General features: G+C 39.8%; 1 protein-coding gene across 1 annotated transcript in view; it reads left to right on the top strand.

Annotated features, from left to right (window-relative positions):
- The window catches only part of ARSB (arylsulfatase B), a 206,081-nt gene that overhangs the window by 120,591 nt on the left and 60,615 nt on the right, over nucleotides 1–24,875 (top strand). The window contains exon 6 of the mRNA XM_063085761.1: nucleotides 16,627–16,697. Coding sequence (XP_062941831.1) covers nucleotides 16,627–16,697 — 71 coding nt within the window. The remainder of the gene's footprint in view (nucleotides 1–16,626; nucleotides 16,698–24,875) is intronic.

Here is a 24,875-nt window from a genome sequence, read left to right as displayed (position 1 = left end):
AGAATGTGTGTAGAGAGAGAAATTTAGATGGCCACCATTATTCTATGGAAAGATAGAAGTCCACACATTCTTAGGCTCTTCCTCTACTTAAAAAAAAAAAAAAACAGCAATAGAAACTATAGATGAAGCATTATACGTATGGTTTATGAAATAAAGATGATAGGAAACTCCAACCTGTAGCCCTGCATTCATTCAAAGGCTACCAAGTTACTATCTGTATTTTTTTCAGTTAAAACCAAATGTTTTAAGAGTGATGTATTATTTTTGATCCCCTACTTTACCAGCCTTTTGATAAAAGAGCTTCCATCCCATGCTCACAGTGTGGAGTGCTGTGAGCGCTGTTTCAGGTTGTTTTGTTCGGTGGCTTCCCGTTCTAGGAAGCTACGTACCATTCCTAGTCCCTTCCATTTCCTGCGGTGTTTGTCTGGTGTTTGCTGCCTGGGTGGATGTAGAGAGGGAAGCAACCAGGGATGGAGTTAGGGGAGGCATGATGGGCTGGCTCTGAAAACAGTTAATGGGATAGCACTGCCCAGGTTTTGCTTAGTGTAGCCCCCGAGTCTTGTAGCTTGAGGTAGACAAAGTAAATGAGTCTTTTTCTTTCTTTGGGATCAGGTTTTGATTCTTATGGTAGAGTCCAGGAATATGTTGTTAATCTTTTCTGCATTGGCATTAGTGAAAATCCCCTTGGGACTCTGGCATCTATCTGGTCTTCTCTCTAGTTTCCAACACTTTTGCCAGTTTTCATCTTTTTGTAATTCTTCGTGGGTATTAAAATGGAAATTGGAAGAAAGGCATATTAGGACCTCTGGTTTGTCCTGATACTAACCCAGAAGTCCTACCAATTATTTTTCAGTAATGAATAGGAAAAGATCATATTAAGGGTATGATTCAGTGATTTTTTAAATAATATTACTTTTTACTTGAGTAGCCTACTTTAAGAACTTAATAAGCCCCCTTAATAAAAGTTTACATGAAAAATATCTGCTCATATATATAACTGTATATCAAATGAACTCAACTTACATGTTTCCTCACCAAATTTAGTTAAAATTTTATAATTTCCCTGCCTAAACTCCTTGTACATGGTAATGTTTGATTGTTACAATGGCTTTTCAGAGAGCATGGGATCCATGCAAATCCAATATCACCCCGTAACCCCAGTGCAGAAAATAAGTCCTACAAGGAATTTCACTAGTGCAGTGGTTAAAAATGTGCTCCCTAATTAGGTCTGGTTCAAATCCTGTCTATTTCATTATATTTGTGCATTCTTGGGCAAGTTATTTAACATCTTCAAGCATTAATTTCCTCATATGTAAAATGTAACAACTGTGGTACCTATCTTATAGGCACTTATGTGAGGATTTAGTGAAAGAATGTGTATAAAACACCCCAGTCCCTGGAACATAGTAGGAACTCAGTAGCTGAAAGCGAAGATGATGATGATGCCTACAAAGGGTTAACAGGATGAAAATCACCCTATGCATGTCTCTTCAAAGTTTTAATTAGTAATTGTGTTTTTTTCCTTCCAAATTTCTTCTCAGAAAACATTGCCATGACTATTTATATTTCTCAAATTTTGATACTGCCTTCAAGGGTGTGTCTTTTATGCCAGATGGTCAGCAGCTAGTGGTAAAAGAAGGATGGAATTTAATAGCTTTTCATTTATTTACGGGAAATGTTTTACTGCCCCACCCTTCATCTAGTAGGAAAATGAAAACCGAAAACTGGAAACTATTTATAAATGGACAGTGCTGTGATCTCAGTGTCTGAAACTGTAGACTTTTAGAAAATATTTATAGCCTATTGGAAACTAGTCACTGATCAGTGAGTGTCTCCTTGCCCCTGATTTTTTAAAAATAAAACTAATGTAGAAAATATGAGATTTGGGGTAAATTTAAATTCAATACTGAAATATCAAAGACAACAGTACACTGCTTTGTAAGTCTTTAAGAGAAGAGGATGGAGAAAAATGATTAACTCTTGTTAATAGAGGCATTTGCAGTTAATAGAGATACTTGTTCATGCAGCCTTAAAAATAAGCTAAATGAGTCAGAACATAACACATTCAAGGAGACACTGAGGCCATGTGTGTACATTTTATTAAGGAGACAATTCAGCGCAGTGGTTAGGAGTGGGGATTCAGAAGTCAGTCTGCCCGAGTTCCACACCCAGTTCCATCACTTGCTGAACCACAGGACGAGTAAGTCACTTAAACTCCCTGTGCCAAGGTTGTATCTGCCTCACAGTGTTGAGGATTAAATGAGATGATACATGTAAAGCATTTAAAATGGTGTATGACACACCATAAATGCTCTATCAATGCTGGCTACTATTATTTGAACTAGGCTGGCCAAAACAAACCAAAAACAAAAATAACCCCAGTGTGGTGGTTGTGGTCATGGAGGAAACGTGCCCAGTTCACTGGTTTAGAGGTAGGTCTCTGTCATTAAGTGGTCGGTGGCGAACAAAATGGTTTTGTGCTCATTCTTTACGTAGTTCTTTCCACTTACTGCCATATATCCTGGGACAGCATTGTGCAATAATGATCCTTGAACTGTCCAAGCTAATTAGGGAGCTCTGCTTTGTTCCTACAAGTCTGGGACCCAAACATTTGCTGTAATAAAAACACCCATTACCTGGGTTCACCTAAAACCAGGGCGTTTCGTGACTTGTATGATTATTGAGAAATCATTTCCTGTGAATATCATCAGTCATTATTCAGAGATTTAAATTTCTTAAATGGAATTAGTAGTCTAATGAAGACAGTGTTCCTTAAGGTTTAGACAGCTAAACCTTACCATCTGCCTAAACTAAAAAATGAGGGACATTCCTAGATAACAGATTGAAATATATATTTTTAGTATGCAGTTCATAATGAGTAAGCTGTGTGATTAGCTATATTGACACTGATATTTTTCTGAAAAGAGACTCTCACATGGGAGAGAACATCATAACATGTCTTAGAAATTAAAGTTGTATCTACCCCAGTGTGTTTCATAAAGGGAATGCTTGCCAGCAAGAAGAATGAATAGGGATATTAATGCTCCGTTTTATTTTCTTATTATTCTTGTATCTGTGTCTCTGGTTACAGTCTTGAATCTGTGGTTATATTCTTGCCATGTCTGCAGAGTCAGGATCTGTATTTTTCAATAAGAGGGGTTTTGTTTCCTCATTTAATTCTTGAAACAACCCTGTAAGATAGGCACTTTTATCTACATTCTGCTAATGAGAAAAACAAGGTCCAAGTTTATATAGCCAGTAATTTGTGGAGTAGGATGCACACCCTGAAAGGCTTTACTCTCAAAGACAATGAAAACTGTACTGCATATGAGAGAGTGAAGCCTTCAGAATTGTCAGAAGGAAAGTCCAGTTGCTGGTGCATTGACTACATGGAAATGGAACTTTGGGACAGTATAAAGTACAAAAGAATAATGAGGTACTAAAGTATTTGTAGTATTGCCTATAAGTGAATACATATATATTTGTGTAGACAGATGGACAGATAGATGGATGGATATAGATAAAGATAGAAGCTAACACATATTATAATATAGCAATAATAAATCTCATAACCATTTTATGGAGTTGATAAGGCCTCTATTTATTCTACAAGATGTAGTGATCACACTGTTGATATTGTCAAAACTCTTACGAACAAACACACACTTTTTTTTCCCCTCCAACCCATTTTGGTGGTCTATTTCTTTGAGGAAGAAATTGTGTCAGATGCTAAAAATTGGTGTTCATGGTACTTTTATTCCTATATAGGGTCATATTAAGGGACTGATTATAGGAAGTTATCAATAGATTTCTTAAGATAGATATATTCTGAGGAACAAGGACTCTTTCCAGGGAAAGCCATCATCATTGTTTAGGGGCTTACTACGTAAGTGCCCTAAAAGCCAGACACCTATCTTTTGCTCTGTTAGAAAAGTAATCAAGAAATTAGAACACACAATCAAATGTAGTGACCTCCTACAGCAAGGCAAGAAAGCAGTGATTCTCGACCTTAGCTGTGCGATAAAATCAGCTTGCATTTTTGACAAGGGTGCCAAGATATTTCCATTGGGAAAGAATAGTCTTTTCAACAAATGGTGATGGAACAACTGGATATCCACATGCAAAAGAATTAAGTTGGATTCCTACCTAATAGCTTATGTAAAAATGAACTTAAAATGGATCATAGACCTAAATGTAAGAGCTAAAATTATAAAACTTAGAAAAAAACTTAGGCGTAAATTTTTGTGACCTTGGGTTAGGCAGTGGTTTCTTATTATAACCAAAGCAAAAATAGATAAGTTGGACTACATCATAATTTAAAACTGTTGTTCTACAAATGATACCCATCAAGAAAGTGAAAAAACAATACACAGAAAGGGAGAAATATTAGCAAATCATGTATCTGATTAGGGACTTGCATCCAGAATATGTAAAGAATTCTTGCAACCCAATTATAAAAAAGACAGATAATCCAACTAAAAAATGAGCAAAGCATCTGAATAGATACTTCTCCAAAGAAGATGTATAAATGGCCAACATGTACATGAAAACATGCTCAACACCATCAATCATTAGGAAAATCCAAATCCAAACCACAATGAGATAATGCTTCACACCAACCAGGATGGCTATAATCAAAAAGACAGACATGAGAAAATGTTGACAAGGATGTGGATAAATTGGAATTCTCGTGCATTGCTGGTGAGAGTATAAAATGGTGCAGTTGCTTTGGAAGACAATTTGGTGAGTCCTCAAAAGATTAAAAATAGAGTTACCACATGACCCAGCAATTCCACTCCTAGTTATATACTGAAGAGAAATAAAAACAAATGTCCATACAAACACTTGTACTTGAATGTTCATAGCAGCATTATTCATAATAGCCAAAAAATAGAAACAGCCCAAATGTCCATCAACTGATCAATGGATAAAGGAAATGTGGTAAATCCATACAATGGAATATTATTCAGCCATATAAAGGAGTGAAGTATTTGATACATGCTGTGTAACATGGATGAAACTTGAAAACATTCTGCTAAACGAAAGAGGGCAGACACAAAAGGCCACATATTAGATGATTCTATTTATATGAAATATCCAGAAGAGACAAATCTATAGAAACAGATTAGTGATTGCCTAGGGCAGGGGGTGGGGTAGAAAATGAAGTGCCTGCTAATGGATATAGGATTTATTTTGAGGAGCAAGAATATTCTAAAATTAGGCTGTGTTGATGGTTGTACACCCTGAGAATATACTGAAAACATTTAACTGCACACTTTAAATGGGTGACTGTATGGTTTGTAAATTATATTTTAATAAAGTTCATTTTAAAAAATCAGCTTGGTACTGTCATAAATTTTTATGCCCAAGCTGAAACTGAGGCCAACAAAATCAATCTGTTGGGGTAGAACCCAGGCATCAGTACTTTTTAAAGCTATTCAGCTGATTGCATTGAACAGCCAAGGTTAAGAATCATTGCTCTAGAATCAGCCCTAATCTAGATAAGTTTCTAATTTAAGAGACTCCAAAAGAGTCCAGATCCCATGTAGAAGGACTCCAGGATGCATCCTTGAACCTTGCTACTTAAAGTATCACCTGGGAACCTGTGAGAAATGCAGATTCTCGAGTCCCATCCAGCTCAAATAAATCAGATTCCACAGTTTAACAAGACCCCCAGGTGATTCATATGCACATTAAAGTATGAGCGGCACTGCAGTAGAGCATGTCTCCCAGGACTGGCTGCACATTGGAATCACCGGGGAGTTAAGAAAAAAAAAGTACTGATGCTTGGGTTCCACACTCAGTGATCTTCTTACTGACAGGAGGTGCAGCCTGCCCATCTGGGATTTAAAAGCTTTCCAGGTGATGCTAATGTGCAGCAAAGTTTGAGACTAAAGTAAAAAATGGGATATTAATGGTAAAGATAAGATGATTAATAAATAAAGTTTACTATTTTGTTTTTGACATAAGGATAGAGGAACATGCATAAGAAAGTGGAGATTATTGATGACAGAAATTTCCAGAGGAATGGAGAAGGGATGGGAGTAAGACAACAGTGGGAAAGGTTTGCCCCTAGGTAGGGAAAGTAAATATAAATAGTCAGGGCCCCTCAGATGTTCAGAATCTTCCCAAGCATTTGATGTAAACATGCATGTGCGCCCAGGTGTTCCTCTGTTATGGTCTAATGTAATTGCGCATGTGCACCCAGGTGTCCTGGGTTATGGACTTAAGTATAAAGTAGGAGCAGCTCTGATCCACAGGGCCTACCCGCACCCAGGGGGCGGGGGAGGGGGGTGCCATGGGGAGGCTGCTACTGCTGCTGGAGGCTGTTGCTGCCAGGGCCCCCATGATGCCTGAGAGGCTGCCACTGCTGCTGCTGCTGCTGCTGCTGCTGCTACTGCTGCTACTGCTGCTGCTGCTGCTACTGCTGAGGACTGAGCTCGTGTCCTCTACCAATGGCTCCTGAGGCCTTTCCCAATTACCTAGCATGGACCTGTGTGTGACGGGTCTGGTGACCCAGTCTGCACAATGGGTTTGAAGAGTCTGTGGGCCTTAACCCCTAGCCTGGACAATACAAATGGAAACTTAGTATATCTAAAATAATGAAACATTTTGGCCTTATTTATTAATTGCTTAGCCATACAATTGGCAAAGTCCCCCGCCACCACAAGTGGCGTAGTCTGCATGTAGTCAATGTAGCTTTACACCCTAAAGACTCAGGAAAAAAAAAAAAGACCAAGCATTTTCCCTCCAAATACAGGAGTGAGATCTTTTAAATGATTGTTACAGACTACTCAATTTAGTGGCCAAGGATTTGTGAGCTCTTAAGAGGGTTTTTAAACTACACTTAAAATACGTGGTATTTATCGAACCTTCTTTTAATATATGAAAAAGGAAGTTTATTAATTCAGTTGTAGAGATTCCTCCCCAAATACCGATGTCCAGTTTCTCAGGTCTGGGGAAATTGAACTCCTACACAAACAGTGGGACCTGAGCAGAGTCTGCAAATGATACCATAATAAAAGCAAAAACAAAACAAAACAAAACAAAAAAACCCTACACAGAATAGCATGTTCTTACTAGGTATGCCATTCAGACCTAAAGGATTCCCCTCCAGGACAATTGGCCACACCTCTCTAATGACTGCTGTCTCTCTGCCCTTTATGACTCTGAAATATTTATTAGGCAAAATTATGAGGCTTACAGAGTTGGCTCTGAGATCTCTCAGGTCATCAACCCCCCCCATCCCTCCCAACAGCTCCATTCCCCACCCCCATGTTCTTCCCATGTGATTTGAGTTCACCTTCTTGGTTCCAGTATCAACATACTGTGCCCTTGTCCCCACTGAAATTAACCACAGGGCTTCTGTGCCTTCTCAAATGGTGTGTGTATGTGTGCATTGATATAAAAAATTACTTTAGTGAATATATGCTAATAATTTAATGTGTAACCATCAATGGAAACCTAAAGTCTCTCTCTCTCTGCCTTCTTTCCTTCTCCTTTTTCTTCCTTCTCCCCTAACTTTTCTCCTTCCCTGCCCTACTTTCTCCCACCCTTTCCTCCCATCCCCTCCATCCCAGGCATTGAGACCTTGCGAAGAAGTGACTTCAGTAGTAGGACTTGAGAAGCTAGTGACCCTAAATCCATTATTCTTTCTACCTTTAGGTAAAGGCAATCCTGTTCTTAAACATCCTGTTCTTAAACAAGGAAGTTTCTAAACACCTGAGAGGAAAACTATATGATCAGTTATTGTGATAGCTTATAAATGGGTAGAATACAATTAAATTCCAAAAATGAACTAATGTGTTCGAATACTTCATGTGTATTGTAGTTATGGATAGTTTTCCTGTCTTTAAACTTCTAGAACTCTAAAATATCTGAGTTTTCTCCTTGTTATACTTTTAAATATTGTGTTTGTGGGAGCTCAGAAATTTCCACAAATTATATGTATACTACTTTTAAAAAGCTTACATTTTTCTTGATTGTATTAATAATACATGCTAATTATATAAAGCACTGTACAAAGTCCTCTGTAGTCTCACCACACCCATCCGCCCACCCCAGTTAACAATTTGGTGTATATTTTTCCATATTTCTATCATCTCCTTCCATGTATGTATGCCTCTTCTAAAAAAATCCACCTGAGGATATTTCTAAAATTCATCATTTTCTAAAGGACTAGCCCCGGGGAATTAGTACATGAGCTCATCTAGGGGCTTTAACAACCTTTCATATTTTGGGGGGGGGGTGGTAACCCAAGATTTATGGTATGTTATTCAGCTCTCTTAAATGTGCATTTGTTTTTCTTGATTTATTTAACAACTTGGAGTCCCTAAGAGTGGTCATTGCTTTAATGACTTGTAGCATATTGCATGTTCTTGGCTCATCTCTAACTATGTCCTTATAAAAACATTCTGATTAGTACATTTAAAAAGTTAGAATCACAACAAACTTAAGGTAGTTGGAGTTTTTTTGGCTCCTATTTGCATCATGATGACTCTGCCTAAGATTTTTCCCAACAAATAATTAGTCAACTTGGATTTTCTACAACCTTTGGTGTTTAAAAATCATCTTATTAAGTTTCCTTGTTTTGAAATATCTGTGCCTTTTCTGAATAATGAAAAAATGAAATGAGTGAATAATATGACGGGATCTTCAAAAAGTTCATGAAAAGATTCATATTATCTTTTAATTCTGTTTTTCCACAAACTTTTTCAAGTACTCTTGTATACATATAAATTCTCTCTAAAGTTATTAGAAAAATATCCTTTGTTTAACCATGCCTGATGTTTTGGGGCATTCCAATGAACTCTGCTTTTAAAGATGCAGTAGCTATATATTACTGTATAGGCCCTGAAATTTGGGGGGTTTTCCTCCTCTTTCTTGCCTTTTGTTTTTTATTTTGAGGGGGTTGATAATTAACCTGTTTATTTTTTTATTTTTATTTATTTTTTTAAATTTTACCTTCTTAATATACATTACAGTTGATTTTCATGTCCCTTTACCCGTTCTTCTTCCCCCCCCTCCCCTCCTCCCCAACTACATCATATCTGTTCACTTGTCTTAACAAGTTCAAGGAATTGTTGGGATTGTTGTGTCTTCTTCCTCCCACCCTTTATTTGTTTGTTTGTTTTGTTTGTTTGTTTTTAGCTTCCACAAATAAGTGAGAACATGTTGTATTTCTCTTTCTGTGCCTGACTTGTTTCACTTAATATAATTTTCACTAAGTCCATCCATGTTGTTGCAAATGGCAGTATTTCATTCTTTTTTATAGCATAGTAGTATTCCATTATGTAGATATACCACATTTTCCGTATCCACTCATCTGATGATGGACATTTGGGCTGGTTCCAACTCTTGGCTATTGTGAATAGTGCTTCAATAAACATGGGAGTACAGGTATCCCTTTGGCATGATGATTTCCATTCCTCTGGGTATATTTCCAGCAGTGGAATAGCAAGGTCATATGGTAGATCTATCTGCAATTGTTTGAGGAACCTCCATACCATTTTCCATAAAGGCTGCACCATTTTGCAGTCCCACCAACAGTGTATGAGAGTTCCTTTTTCTCCGCTACCTCGTCAGCATTTATCATTCTCAGTCTTTTGGGTATTAGCCATCCTAACTGGAGTGAGTTGGTATCTCAAAGTGGTTTTGATTTGCATTTCCCAAATGCTGAGTTATGTTGAGCATTTTTTCATGTGTCTGTTGGCCATCCATTTATCTTCTTTTGAGAAATGCTTATTCAGCTCCTTTGCCCATTTAATAATTGAGTTATTTGGTCTTTTGCTCTAAAGTTGTTTGAGTTCTTTGTATATTCTGGATATTCATCCTTTGTCAGATGTATGTTTTGCTAATATGTTCTCCCACTCAGTTGGTTGTCTTTTCACTCTGTTGATTGTTTCTTTTGCTGTGTGGAAGCTTTTTAGTTTGATATAATCCCATTTGTTTATTTTTCCTTTGGTTGCCTGTGCTTTTGGGGTCATATTCATGAAGTCTGTACCCACTCCTACTTTCTGGAGTGTTTCCTCTATGTTTTTTTCTAGGAGTTTTATTGTTTCAGGATGCATATTAAATTCTTTAATTGATTTTAAGTTGATTTGGGTATATGGTGAGAGGTACGGGTCTAGTTTCATTCTCCTACATATGAATATCCAGTTTTCCCAGCACCATTTGCTGAAGAGGCAATCTCTTCCTCAGTGTGTAGACTTGGTGCCTTTGTCAAAGATCAGATGGCTGTAGGTGTATGGGTTGGTTTCTGGTTTCTCTGTTCTATTCCATTGATCCATGTGTCTGTTTTTATGCCAGTACTGTGCTGTTTGGGTTATTATAGCTTTGTAGTATAGTTTAAAGTCAGATAGTGTTATGCCTCCAGCTTTTTTTTTTTTGGCTTGGGATTACTTTGGCTATGCATGGTCTTTTGTTGTGCAATATAAATGTCTGGATAGTTTTTTCCATTTCTGAGAAAAATGTCATTGGAATTTTGATGGGAATTGCATTGAATCTGTAGATCACTTTGGGTAATATGGACATTTTCACAATGTTAATTCTTCCAATCCAAGAGCATGGGATATCTTTCCATTTTTTGTGTTCTCTTTAATTTCTCTCAACAGTGGTTTGTAGTTCTCATTGTAGAGATTTTTTACATCCTTGGTTAACTTTATTCCTAAGTATTTTATTTTTTTGATGGCTATTGTGAATGGGCTAGCTTTCTTGATTTCTTTTTCTGCATGTTCACTGTTGGAGTATAGAAATGCTACTGATTCTTGTGTGTTGATTTTGTATCCTGCTACTTTGATGAAATCATTTATCAATTCTAAGAGTTTTTTTTGTAGAGGCTTTAGGCTGTTCAATCTATAGGATCATATCATCTGCAAACAGAAACAGTTTGACTTCATCTTTTCCAATCTAGATGCCCTTTGTTTCCTTCTCTTCTCTGATTGCTCTGGCTAATACTTCCAACACTATGTTGAATAGGAGTGGTGAGAGTGGGCATCCTTATCTAGTTCCTGTTCTTAAGGGAAAAGCTTTCAGCTTTTCCCCATTCAGGATGATATTGGCGGTGGGCTTATCATATATGGCTTTAATTGTGTTGAGATACTTTCCATCTATACCTAACTTGTAGAGTCTTTATCATGAATGAATGTTGAGTTTTGCCAAATGCTTTTTCAGTGTCTACAGAGATGATCAAATGGTTTTTGTCTTTGCTTTTACTGATGTGGTGTATCACATTTATCGATTTGCATATGTTGAACCAACCTTGCATCCCTGGGATCAATCCCACTTGATCATGGTGTATAATTTTGTGTATGTGTTGCTGTATTCTGTTAGCTAGTATTTTATTGAGGATTTTTGCATCTATATTCATGAAGGACATTGGCCTGTAGTTTTTTGTTTTTGAGGTATCTTTGTCTGGTTTTGGTATCAGAGTGATGTTTGCCTCATAGAATGAGTTTGGAAGAATGGCCTCTGTTTCAGTCTTTAAGAATAGTTTGCAGAGAATTGGTATCAATTCCTCTTTGAGGGTTTGGTAGAATTCTGTGGTGATCTCATCCAATCTTGGGCTTTTCTTTGTTGGGAGACTTCTGATAACAGCTTCAATCTCTTTTATTGTCATTGGTCTGTTCAGATTTCCTATATCTTCTTGGCTTAGTTTTGGTAGTTTTTATGTGTCCAGAAATTTATCCATTTCCTCCAGATTTTCAAATTTGTTGGCATATAGTTGTTTATAGTAGTCTCTAATGATTTCCTTGTATTTCTGAGGTACCAGTTGTAATATTACCTTTTTCATTTCTAATTTTTGTTATTTGGGTCTTCTTTCTTCTTTTCTTAGTTGGCCTTGCTAAAGGTTTGTGAATTTTATTTATCTTTTCAAAAAACCAACATTTTGTTTCATCGATCTTTTGTATCTTTTTTTGGTTTCTATTTCATTTAGTTTTGCTCTGATCTTTCTTTCTTTCCATCTACTAACTTTAGGTTTGGATTGTTCTTGTTTTTCTAGTTCTCTCAGGTGAAGTGTTAGGTTGTTTATTTGCAGTCTTTCCATTCTTCTTAAGTAAGCATTTAATGCAATAAATTTCCCCCTTTGTACTGCTTTTGCAGTGTCCCACAGGGTTTGGTATGATGTGTCATTATTTTCATTAGTTTCAATAAATTTTTTGATTTCCTGTTTAATTTCTTTTTGGACCCATATGTCGTTAAGTAGAATGTTGTTTAATTTCCATGTGTGTGTATAGTTTCCAGAGTTTCATTTGTTGTTGATTTCTAATTTTAATCCATTGTGATTGGAAAAAATGAGACTTGCTTTGTGACCTAACATGCGGTCTCTCCTGGAGAATGTTCCATGTGCTGATGAGAAGAATGAATATTCTGAGGTTGTTGGATGGAATGTTCTGTAGATATTTGCTGAGTCCAACTGGTCTAAAGTGTTGTTTAGATCTTGTGTTTCTCTATTGATTTTTTGCCTAGGTGATCTGTCCAAGGTTGAGAGTGGGGTGTTCAAGTCCCCTGCTGTTATGGTGTTAGTGTCTATCTCATTCTTTAGATCTAATAGTGTTGCTTTATAAATCTGGCTGCTCCAACGTTGGGTGCATATATATTTGTGATTGTTATGTCTTCTTGGTGGATAGATCCTTTTATCATTATATAGTGGCCTTCTTTATTTCTTTTTATGGTTTTTGGTTTAAAGTGTACTTTATCAGCTATAAGAATAGCTACTCTGGCTTGTTTTTCATTTCTATTTGCCTGGTATATCTTTTTCCATCCTTTCACTCTTAGTCTGTGTGTGTCTTTACAGATGAGGTGAGTCTCTTGAAGACAGCATATTGTTGGGTCCATCTTTTTAATCCAGTCAGTCAGTGTGTGTCTTTTGAGTGGGGAATTTAATCTTTTTACATTTATAGTTATTATTGAAATGTGTTGATTTACTCCTAGCATTTTATTGAGTTTTGTTTAATGTCTTAAGTGTCTTTTGTTCCTTTTTTTTCCTCATTGTTTTCTGTGTTTGTTGGTTTCTTGAGGTGGTAGATAAACTATTTTTTCTCTATGGTTAACATTTTTGTGTTACTGGTAGGTTTTGTTCTTTCTTGAGTATTCATGGCAGTGATGGTTGTTTTTCAGGTATCAAGCCCAGTACTCCCTTGAGAATTTCTTGTAAGGCTGGTCGTGTGGTAGTGAACTCCCACAGTTTTTGTTTGTCTGAAAAATATACTATTTGTCCTTCATTTCAGGAGAATAGCCTTGCTGGGTAAAGTATTCTTGGCTGGCAATTTTTGTCCTTTAGTATTTTGAATATATCATCCCATTCTTTTCTGGCTTTTAGGGTTTCTGATGAAAAGTCTGATATTATTCTGATTGGGCCTCCCTTATAGGCAACTTGCCACTTCTCTCTTGCAGCTCTTAAGATTCTCTCTGTCTTGGAGTTTTGCCAGTTTGACTATAACATGTCTTGGAGAGGACCTTTTTGGGTTGAGTATGTCTGGGGATCTTTGGGCCTCCTGAATCTGAAGATCTGTGACTTTCCCTATACCTGGGAAGTTGTCTGCTATTATTTCATTGAATATGTTTTCAATACCATTTCCTTCTTCCTCCCCTTCTGGAATACCCATGACTCGGATATTTGAGTGCTTAAGGTTGTCTGTTCTTTCTCTTAGATTTTCTTCAATTTTTTAAATTCTTTTTTCTTTTTTCTGATCCACCTGTGTTAATTCAAACAGCCTTTCTTCAAGTTCAGAAATTCTCTCTTCTGCTTTTTCTAGGCTGCTGCTTAGACCCTCTTTTGTGTTTTTTACTTTGTTGAATGAATCCTTCAGCTCCACAAGCTCTGCTACATTCTTTTTCAGGGCATTGATTTCTTTGTACATTTCTTCTTTCAGGTCCTGTGTATTTTTTCTCATTACATTGTGTTGTCTAACTGAGTTTTCTTGTATCTCATTTAGTTTCCTTAGAATTGTTGCTTGAAATTCCTTATCAGTCATTTCAAGGACTTCCTGTTTTGTAGGATCTAAAGCTTGAGAGTTACTATTACCCTTTCATAGTGGTGTACTTTCTTGATTTTTCATATTTCTGGTATCTTTCCTTTGGTGTTTAGTCACTGTGGCAGGGGGTAGCACAGTCCACTTGTTCCCCCCGATGTCTGGCCTGGATGCTGAAGGGACTGCCAATTCTGGGCAGCAGGGACTAGCCTGGGATGGGGGTCTCAAAGCACCTGCCTGTTTTGGCACAGCTGGCTCAAGGCATGTGGGCCTGGTGGCTCTTGGGTCTCTCTGGGCAGCAGGGACTGGCCTGGGCTGGGGGTCCCATGGCACCTGCCTGTTCCGGCATGGCTGATTTGGGGTGTGTGGGCCCAGCCACTCTCAGGCCTCTCTGTGTGGCAGGCACTGGCCTGGGCAGGGGGTCCCATGACTCCTGCCTGTTCCAGCATGGATGACTTAAGGCATGTGGGCCTAGTGGCTCTCAGTCCTCTCTGGGTGGTGGGCACTGGTCTGGGCTGAAGGCCCCATGGCACTTGCCTGTTCTGCCATGGCTGACTCAGGGAGTGTGGGCCCAGTGGCTGTCTCGGCAGCGGGCACTGGCCTGGGCTGGAGGTCTAGTGGCTCCTGCCTGTTCTGGCATGGCTGAATAGGGGCCTGTGGGCCTGGCAGCTCTCAGGCCTCTCTGAGCAGCGGGCACTGGCCTGGGCTGGGGGGTCCCATGGCACCAGCTCCTGCCTATTCCGATGCAGCTCTCGGGCCTCCTGTTGTTGCTTTTTAATAGTTGCAAATTGGTTGATTTGTGGAAGAGAGTGACACTAGGAACCGTCTACTCTGCCATCTTGACTGGAACCTGTATTGCCTTCTTCTGAATTGAGTGAATTTTGTTTTGATTTTATGTAGTCCAGAAAAATTCTTTGTTTTTAACAGTTACCCTAAAAATTTAACACACAAATTTAGCTAGCTAAATCTAAATTTAATCAACAGCTTTACCCTCTTCCCAAAGAAAATGAAGACTTTAAATGCATTCATTCTGATTTTCCCTCCTGACTGACTTGCCATTATTAGCAAGGATTTTAACTCTATTTGCTCATATGAGACATTATCACCATTCTGTTTAGATTTTCTCATATTTACCAGTTCCTTTAAACATCTTCCCTACTTGCATTTGGAACTTCCAGGATCAAACCCTCATTCCTGGCAGTTTGAATTGGTTGACAGTCTCCAGGATATACAGGTAGTTAAGTGGGTCAGGAAGAAAACAAGAAGAGAAGGGTCCTGGGAGCTATGCCTTACCCTAGCTAGCCCCACCTCCTACAAGCTGCCCCTGCTCTGCCAGGACTAGAGGCATCCCTGAGAATTTCCCTCCCAACCTCTCCTGCTAGTGTGTTTTATGGAGGAAGGAGGGACAACAAAATCTTGTAGGATACCAAAGTTAAATATATCCAGTTTAAAGGATTGTCATTTATTCTGAGACTGTGTCCTTCCTACCTTTTTTGTTTATGATGGTAGTTGAAGTTTTTCTGGTTTTAGGTTAATTAATTAAATCTTGATTTAGCATTTCCCTACTTGGAAAATACAAAGTTGTGAATCAAAACCCAGATTTTTAAAAATTTTACTGGTCTTTGAAGTCCCAAACCACAACTATAAACAACTAGCTGTGAATTTGGAGAGTAGACATTGGGCCACCTGAAAGCATAACCTCTTGGTTACATCAAAAGCCTTATTGGTTATTCAGATTGTGTACAAATCCTATGGTGTTGACAGTACTTTGCAACCATTAGTACTTAGCTGAGCAGTATGGTATTATCAAGCAGTCCTCCATACTCTCTCAGTGATTTAAATTACGTTTAACAACTTCCATAAGGCTGAGCCTATACTGCAAAATGACCCGGGTATTGCATGTGCTCCTCACATACATCTGGTGGTGTTTATGTTCCCCGTTTTTTGAGAACACTGCTTTAAGAGCCACACAACCAAATATTCTACCAATAATTTACTATGGACCTTCCTCATTTGTAACCAGAGGGGTTAAACTAAGTGATCTCCAAGTTACTTTTCAGCACTAATGTAGGTTGTTATCGTATTTGTGTGTACACTTTTTAAAAATCTTACAGATATCTGGATATTTCACATGTATAATATTTGTATTGAATGTAAGATCCATGTTGCAAATTTGGATATGGAAGACATTAACTTTTGTGATATAGGCTAATCTTTAAGAGGCATATTGCATCTGTAATATTGGTGTCACCATTCTGGCAGATGCTCTCTCTTCATTTCCTTGGAAGTGTTCAGTATGAAGTCTGTACAGGATGACGTGAGTTCTTGTTTCTCCAATATAAAGAATAGTCATGTTTAAATACAGCCACATGTTTATTGGGAAGGGTCACAGAACTTTTTTTTTTTTTTTTAATATCATCATATGCTTGACTCTGAAGTTCTTATGTAAAGTGTTCAGTCATTGTTATATTGTGGACAAATGAAGACTACTTGAAGATGCACCAACCATAGATTTTGGAGACCTCTGAATTCATGCCAAGTTGTTAATTGGCAGGTTTTGTTATTTCCCACTAGTACAAGGAAAGGAAGTATGAAAATAACTCATGCTCATTTGTGAGAGGATATTAACATTTCCTAAAAAATTCTTTTCCAGTGAAGGAAGCCCATCCCCCAGAATGGAGTTGCTGCATAATATTGACCCGAACTTTGTAGACTCTTCACCGTGTAAGTACCAGTTCACTGCTACTGTATTAAATCTCTTTGGCTCACAAAGATGGTTTTATTACGTAGTGTCTCTAGTCTGGCTTTCTCTTTTTCCACCTGAGCTGCCGTAAAGGTAAACTTCATTACACATGTTTCACTCATCTCATGGTGGCTTCAGTACACAGATGACAGTATGCTGTGAAAGGAGCACCAGCTTCTGAATCAAGGAAGGTGAATTCTGTTCCTGGCTCTGCCACATACTAGCTCTATGCCCCTCAAGCCATGTCACTCTCCGTGCCTCAGCTTTTCCCATCCACGAAAGGAGAACCCATGGGATCTCTGGGGCTCCTTCTCACTGTAGACCTCATGTTGTTGCCCTGCTCTTACCTGAGAGTTTCCCAGCCTTCTTCCAGAATACTCACAGTCAGATAAGCCACTGTCAGGTTCCAGGGTAGTGTGAGCCACCACATCATCTAATGGGACTGGCCAGGTGCTGCCCAGCACCTGCTGGGTCTCACAGGGGTAACTTTCTTAGCAATCCTAGCAGTAATTCAGTTCGATTCTTCCTACTGCCTAAATTAACCTGAAAGGAACCCTATTTATTCCTTCAGGGCAAGGGGACATTTAGTGCTCTCAGATCACAACAGATTGTAATAGTCCTGGACAGCTACTACGCTAGTATCCCTAACGCCCCAGGCATAATGAGTTGGGCCTGGGAAGCCTTAACAATTAGTCCCTTTGCCCAGGTTCTATCATAAAGCTTTTCTGAGACCATCTGCAGAAAACAGTGCTCTTACATTCCCTTTATTCACACGCGTGCTCACATGCCTTTCTTTCTAGAGGTACTGCCAACCCCTTAGGTCAGGCCCTCCTTCCTTCTTTGTCTTCTCCAATCTGTGCTACAGCTCGCCACAGGATTTCCTTCTCAGAGATTCCTGCTTCTAAGTGTGTCTCCCGGCACTCAGGACCGGGCTCACTTGGCCAGCCTCACTCCAGGCACCCCTTGTCATGTTCTTGCCCTACTTGACACCTGCCATTTCCGAGCACTTGATCATGAACCTTGTGTCTTCTGTGTGTCTTGACTATGCTTTTCCCTAAGTTTGAAACACCTTTTCCCCTGCCTCTCCACAATTTTTCTCATCCCTTAAAACCCAGCCCAATGTCCCCCTCTGAATGTTTTCCAGAAGCCCCAGAAGACAGTCATTCCTTCCTCTGTGCGCCCCCTTGTATGCACCTCTGTGTAGCATCCATCACATGTTCGTGTTGTGCTTGCATTTCCCACTAAGCTGAGAGTTGCAGGAAGTCAGAGTCTACATCTTATTTATCTTTTATCCTCATCAGTTACCGCAACACCCAGCACTTGGTATGCACTTGATGACCGAATGGACAATTGTGGGAGTTGGGGTGCAATAAAGATCAAAGTGGACACATTAGACATGGAAAGGAAAGGGCTCTGAGACAGGTGAGAATGGTTACACTATGGTGAAATTTCTATTTCTATTGGAGTAAACGTATGTCAGTGAGCGTGGCAAAGATAGAGTTTGAGCCCCAAAGACTGGCCCCGAAGATACATCACATTTTGAAGACTTAGTACATATATGTGAGATATATATATATACACACACGTCATATTTTATATTTATTACTTGTTGAAATGAAAATACCTTAGATATATGGAGTTAAATAGAATATTTTAAATTACATTTGTGGCTTGCATTATATTTCTATTGGTCTGCAAGGAATGTTCTAGAAGGTGCTAGGAAATAAGTTGATCAGCTGTGTAAGAGTATCACAGAGTTGTAATTAGTTATTGTGAAGCTAACTCTTTGTTTCTTAAACTTTCCTCTGCCCCAGCAACCAGAGAGATATGACATTCCAGTTATATTGAAACCTCTAAGGGTGGCCAGAGGAGAATAGTGGGGAGGCAGGAATGGTTTTTAAACTTCTGAGTAATTTAAAGCACAGAAAAACTCAGCGTAACCTAGGTCTGGGGGATGTGTGGAATATGCTGCCTACATTATAACAGTTATAAACTGTCTTCACCTGCTAAGTTCTACCTACAAATGAAAAGCCTTAAACCCCCTCACTCACTGAGCTGTGTTTTGGTTTGGCATTAGATGTGGGAGCTTGAGAACTGTATTCCTACCTAAGTAAGCGCCATAGCACTGCATGCTGCACGGTGCTTAGTGTAACCTTCTGTGAATTTTGCTGTCTTCCCTAAAGTGCCCCTAGCAAAATAACAGCACAGACAAAAGTTTTCTCCAGTGTAAAAGTTGGTAAGGGATGGAAATCACAATAGAGAGTTGTCTTAGTCTTGCAACCCATAGATTTTGTACAAATGTTTACTTTTCTTGGACTCAATTTCCTACATATGTGGAGGACTTATTAAGACCCATTGCACAAATTCAGGGATACTTTCTGGCCTTCTGCTGCTCCTTTCCCCATCTTTGAAGCCTTCTCCACCACCTTGGGACTCCTGCTCTGACTCCTGTGTGTAACGAGGGACATTGTCAGGCCCTTATGTCCACACAGAACCGCATTCACTGTTGGTTCACACAAACAGGGCTGTGCCTGCAGGTAACAGAGTGCCACCTTCCCCTCACACATGGGCAGCACTATGGGCCCTTTCTGCCCCATTTTATATTCACTTCAATCTACTGGGGGGCAGAGGTAGAAGAAAAGAGAGCTATCTTTGGGGGCCTGCTTCTTTTCAGGGTGATGATAAAAGCCCATTTCCTTTTCTATGCAATTAGTTTGTGGGAGAAAAACTCTAGCTATAGGAAAATATATACTTATAGGACAGCCAAGTCTGGAAATGTTCATAGAACATTTTAAATAGAAAATTTTAAACTATTCATAGAATAATTCTATTCATAGAATATGTTCTATTAATGTGCTCTAGAGACTTTTGCAGAATAAAATCAGAAAGCAGTCAATCTAGAGTGTAAAATTAAGAATTGACCGTTGCGTCTGTATTATCACAGAAACATTCTTGTGGCTTCTAACTCCAGCATTTCCCAGATTGTCTGTTCTCACTTATGGAAGAAAGTAATATTCCACCTCCTCCTTCCCAAAAGCAACAGCATCAGTTTCCTCATTTGTGAAGTGAAGAATGAATTAAATGACCCCTCAGGTCCCTTCCAGCTTCAGTGTTCTGGGGGTCTCCGTATAAACAGGACCTCAATGGAGCACAGCTGCTTACTCAGTTTCTCCCCTTTTTTACCATGCTAGAAAGTGTGTACTCGTTAATAAGCAGTGACGTTGCCAAAGACATGGTCATAAATAGATGAATACAAGTGAAAATGTTAGAAACATTATGAGCACTAGAATGACTTGAATTATTCTATGATTTTATTATTACTATATCCTGCCCACCTTTCTGGTTTCTATTCAAAAGCATCACTGTATCAATCCACTTTTCCATCTCCTTTCTCTTTATAGTGGGTCTTGTTAGAGGTTGTGGACCAATGTCTCCTCCAATCATGAATCATATGAATGAGCATTAGACATTCTCAGGGAACCCCTGCCTTCTACACAGCACCAGATTCCCTCAGAAGCTGGCCTCTTGGATTTTAGCAACTACCACCACCCACCCCTTACTCAGGAGTATACAGAGGCCCTTCCTGCTAGGGGAGTTAGGATTTTCTTTATGCTCACATACCCTTGGTGGTTGTGGCTTGGATACCAATAGTAAAAATATTCAAAGACTAACACAAAAGATTGGTACACACACACACACACACACACACACACACACACACACACACACACACACACACACACACACACACACACACACACACACACACACAGAGGTTACAGGATCTCCCACAGACCAGGAGATTCACCATTCTGCAGTAAAGCATAAAGAAGTCTCAAAGATGCATAGGTCATACCCATTAGGATGCTACTATCAAAAGGAAGAGAAAAAGAGAGAAAGAAAAAAAGGAAGGAAGGAAGGAAGGAAGAAAGGAAGGAAGGAAGGAAGGAAGGAAGGAAAATGTTAGCAAAGATGTGGAGAAATTGGAACCCTTTTGTATTGTTGATGGGAATGTTTAATGGTGTACACCCACTATGGACATTGGTATTGTGGTCCCTCAAAAACTTAAAAATAACATTATCATAGGATCCAGATATTCCACTTCTGGGCACATACCCCAAAGAACTGAAAGCAGGGGCGTGAACAGATATTCGTACACCCATGTTCATTGCATCATTATTCACAATAGCCAAAAAGTTGAATGAACCTAAGTATCCATTGAAGATTAATGAATAAACAAAGTGTGGCATATACATACAATGGAATACGCATTTATTCAGCCTTAAAAAGGGAGAAAATTCTGGCAATGCTACAATATGGATGAAATTTGAGGACATTATGCTAAGTGAAATAAGCCAGTCACAAAAGGACAAATATTGTATGATTCCACTTATATGAGGTGCCTAGAATAGTCACAGAGACAGAAAGTAGAATCGAGGTTGCCAGGGGCTGGGGGAAAGGGGAAAGGGGTTATTGTTACATGTTTATAGAGTGTAACAAGATGACAGAGTTCCGGAGACGGACGGTGGTGACGGTAGCATGACAATGTGAATGTATTTCATGTCACTGAGCTGGACAATTAAAAATAGCTAAGGAGAGTAAATTTTATGTCCTTTGTATTTTACCACAATTTTTAAAAATCAAAAATAAATAAAACATAAAACTGGGGGGGAAACAAAGGGGAAGAAGAAGAGACCCTCCATGAAGGCAGGGTCTATATCTATATCTATGCATTTACTGCCCTAGGCCCAATGCATACCACGGAGCCTACCGTCACAGTGCGTGCTCAATAAAGATTTGTTAACTAATGATGAACAGGCCAACTGGTTAAAATCATTGTTTTGTTGTCTCATAGCCTTTTGTGAGCCTAAAATTACCTCCAGGTGGCAGTTCACGCTCTCCTCCTAACCCTGAACCTACCTCCTACATTTTTGCATAAATTAAAATAACTTAAAAGCCACAAGCCACTTCTTAATTTGTAGTCAACATTATCACATACAGATGTTTGAAATTATTCGTCCAGCCAAGTGGCCACCTCCACCATTCCCCTGCATTGTAAACATCATCCAGAAGAGACAATGTGGGATTTTCCCTGCCCATCTGCATTCCTTTCCTCCATACCTCCTTGATAGACAAATCAAGATTTATAAAGCCCTTGCCTCTGTCCTCAGCTCAGCCTGATTTCCCTCTGAGGCCAGAGTACTGCCTCTTGCTGTTGTATTTCTTGCTGGAAAGTTTCCATTCATTGTCTCATGGTCACTGGTTTTCTCAGTGCCTCGAATCTGGCTCCACTTTTCTCCGCCCCCGTCCCTGCCCCCATGGCCAGTGTCAGATGTGTGGGCTGTAATCGCTTTCCTGTGTGCTTTAAGGAAACTTTTTATTTGTCTTTGGAGGTTTTGTTCTGAGGTAACCTTGGAAGTGTTTTGGTCTCTGCTCAGACAGTATCTCTTTTCCCTCCTTCCCTTCTAGGAAAAATCCTAAGAATTATTTATTCCACCATGTCTTTAAAATATTTCTTTCTAGCAGGCTGACCTAGACCCACTGTCTTTCTCCAGCAGGATAGATGAGCAATAGAGGAAACCTGGGAGAGAGTTTGGGGAACAGTCAAGCTGACTAACAGGAAAGTCTGAATGCATCTAGAGGGGTGGGAAGCAGCCATGAACCCAGGTAAGGACTCGAGGTCCCGCAGGTCTGAGTGCAGCTCCACGTGGTTCTGAGGAGAGCTCTAGCACCAAACGCTGTGCTTCCCTTAGGTTCCACCAGCATGGCTCAGGCCATGAGGAGAATCACTTCAAAGGCATTAGTTTGCCTTAGAGAAAATATATATACACCCACCCTGCAGGTGCCAGGCTTGATCATAGCTGTTCTGAGGTAATGATTTTACCCAACTCACTGTGGAAGTCAGACATGGCATTCTGTGATCATTAGAACTCACGCACATCCAACTGTGATATTTAACACACACAGACACACATAAAACGCTCAGCTTCTGCTGGTGCAAGCTTGATCACAGATGAAGGGCACTGACAGATGTTAGCATTCTCCACACCCCCAATGGCCAAGTCTTCAAAGCGATTCTGTACAGCTTTGTTACTGTTTCATTTAAAGGTTATAATGAGATGTTATTTCTGCTCATGATTATAGGGGGAGAGAACAGTCTTCCTCCGTCTCCTCTCTCACACACACGTTTTCTGTGGTACAATTGCCAAAGCTACCTTTGAGATCCAAGAGAGCTCCAAGTTCACGTGCTTGGAGCTGCTCCCTGTTTCCTCTTCGGAGCAGCATTCAGATCCATTTCCCAGTATTACATTGCTATTTCCCAGACTATTTATTCAGTAAATACCAACGGCCTGTAATGTGCAAGGTACTGTTATAGGTACCAGAGATCAGATAGGCTTTAAGTTTTGTTAGAAACCGGTCTGGAAGAGGGCATCGACACAGCCTCTCCCCTCTCTACTCGAAGGCTATCGGTGGTTCCCTGCAGCCCCACAGTCAAGTGCAGACTCAGCTGCCTCCTGCAACCAGTAATTCAGCTGAAATGACCTTCAGCCACCCTCACCTTCTGCTCTTTCTCTGCCCCCTTCTGTAAGGACCAGTCCACATCCCTACTCCTCCACGAAGCCCTCCCTGATCCTTCCAGACTTGAGTCCCTTGAGTTTCTCTAAGGGTTTCCAGGACACTGAGCTCTTGCTACCTCATGTTGTGGTTACTGACATTCCTGTGCTTTCTCCGTCCAGAGCTATAAGTTCCAAGGAGGGCAGGACTTCATCTGTCTAGCTGTCTGAGTGCCTTAGTAGTGGAAGATTTATACATACTGAGAGAATGCATGCTAATAAATGAATCGTTTAGGTTGTTTATCATCAACTCATTTAATTGGAATAAATCTGGCAAGAGCAATAATAATATCATACATTATTTTCAAGGCACTTTGATTTCTTTCTGGGCATATTTGAGAAGGAGCAACACAGGGGCAACTTTCTCTCTTTCAGCCTGAAGTTAGAGCTTGAGCAGAATCCAAATAGGTGGGACAATGAGGCCCCCCCAGCTAGATTGCTCATCACTACATAGAGTACCAGGGGTTAAAGGCACCTTGGCAGCCAGTTGGTCCCCCCACTTCATGGTCCAGATGAAGAAACTGAGGCACCAGAGTACTCACACCTGTGAATTTTCAGGGCTGGCACTGACGGCTCTCCAGGTCCAGGCCTCCCAGGTATATCACACCCCACTGATTTCAGGGCTCTCTTTGCTTTCTGTCTTCCACTTGTCTTATGGGGAAGGGGCACCCAGATGTTAGTTACTATCATCTCACCTCAATAACTACATGTGGTTGGGCCATGACACATTTCCATGAGGCTGCAAAAATGGGCCTAGTAGTGACAGGAACATTGCTGGTTTCATGTGTAATCTAACTCTAGAGATGGTGGCAGCTTCTGTTTGTAAAGCTCATCCTGGAAGCCCTACCAGTGCCTTGTAGTCATCCCATGGGAGGGTGCTGACAGGAGGAGGGGGCAGGTGTGGGGACGGGGCCAGATCCCCAGTGGAACATGAGTAATTTTGAGGTGTCACAATGGCCTGGGTTTGAAGACCAGCTTTGACTTAAATCCTGTGAGCCTATGGAGAAGTTCTTCAAGTTGTCTGTTTCATCACCTGTAGCTTGGGGGAAATTATAGTCATCTCCAGTAAATATGTCCAAACAACGGTGAATAGCAGTTATATTCTAGCTGTTGGGACTGGGGAGGGGCAGGGAAACTGTATCTTTTACTTTATGTATTTCTCCAATTTTAATTTTTAGTAATGAGCATGTTACTTCCGTAAACACGAATAAAGCTATGAAGAATTATTTTGAAACCCAGCTCTGAGTATTCTGGTGAAACTGCAGCATCTGTAAGCTGCTGGGTTCTTGCTGAGTGTGACTCCTTTCTCTCTGTGCCTGCCTGTACTGGGTCAGAGAAGCTAGAATTTTGCGTCTTCTCCAGCAGCCAGTAGTTGTCTTAAGTGGCTCATCAATTTTTCCTTGATGTGGGTTGGTGCATGCCCTCAATCACAGAGCCAAAACACAGATAACTTTTCTCCTTTTTAATTTTCAAAGCCTTCTAGTCTGCCTCCTCCACTTTGGGGACTCCTAAAGCTTGTTTGGAAATGTGGCCTTTGTGATGCTG

Source organism: Cynocephalus volans, chromosome 2, assembly GCF_027409185.1.
Source record: "Cynocephalus volans isolate mCynVol1 chromosome 2, mCynVol1.pri, whole genome shotgun sequence".
NCBI lineage: Eukaryota > Metazoa > Chordata > Mammalia > Dermoptera > Cynocephalidae > Cynocephalus > Cynocephalus volans.
Note: the sequence above shows the minus strand (reverse complement) of the source record. Positions and strands in the feature narration are given on the sequence as shown.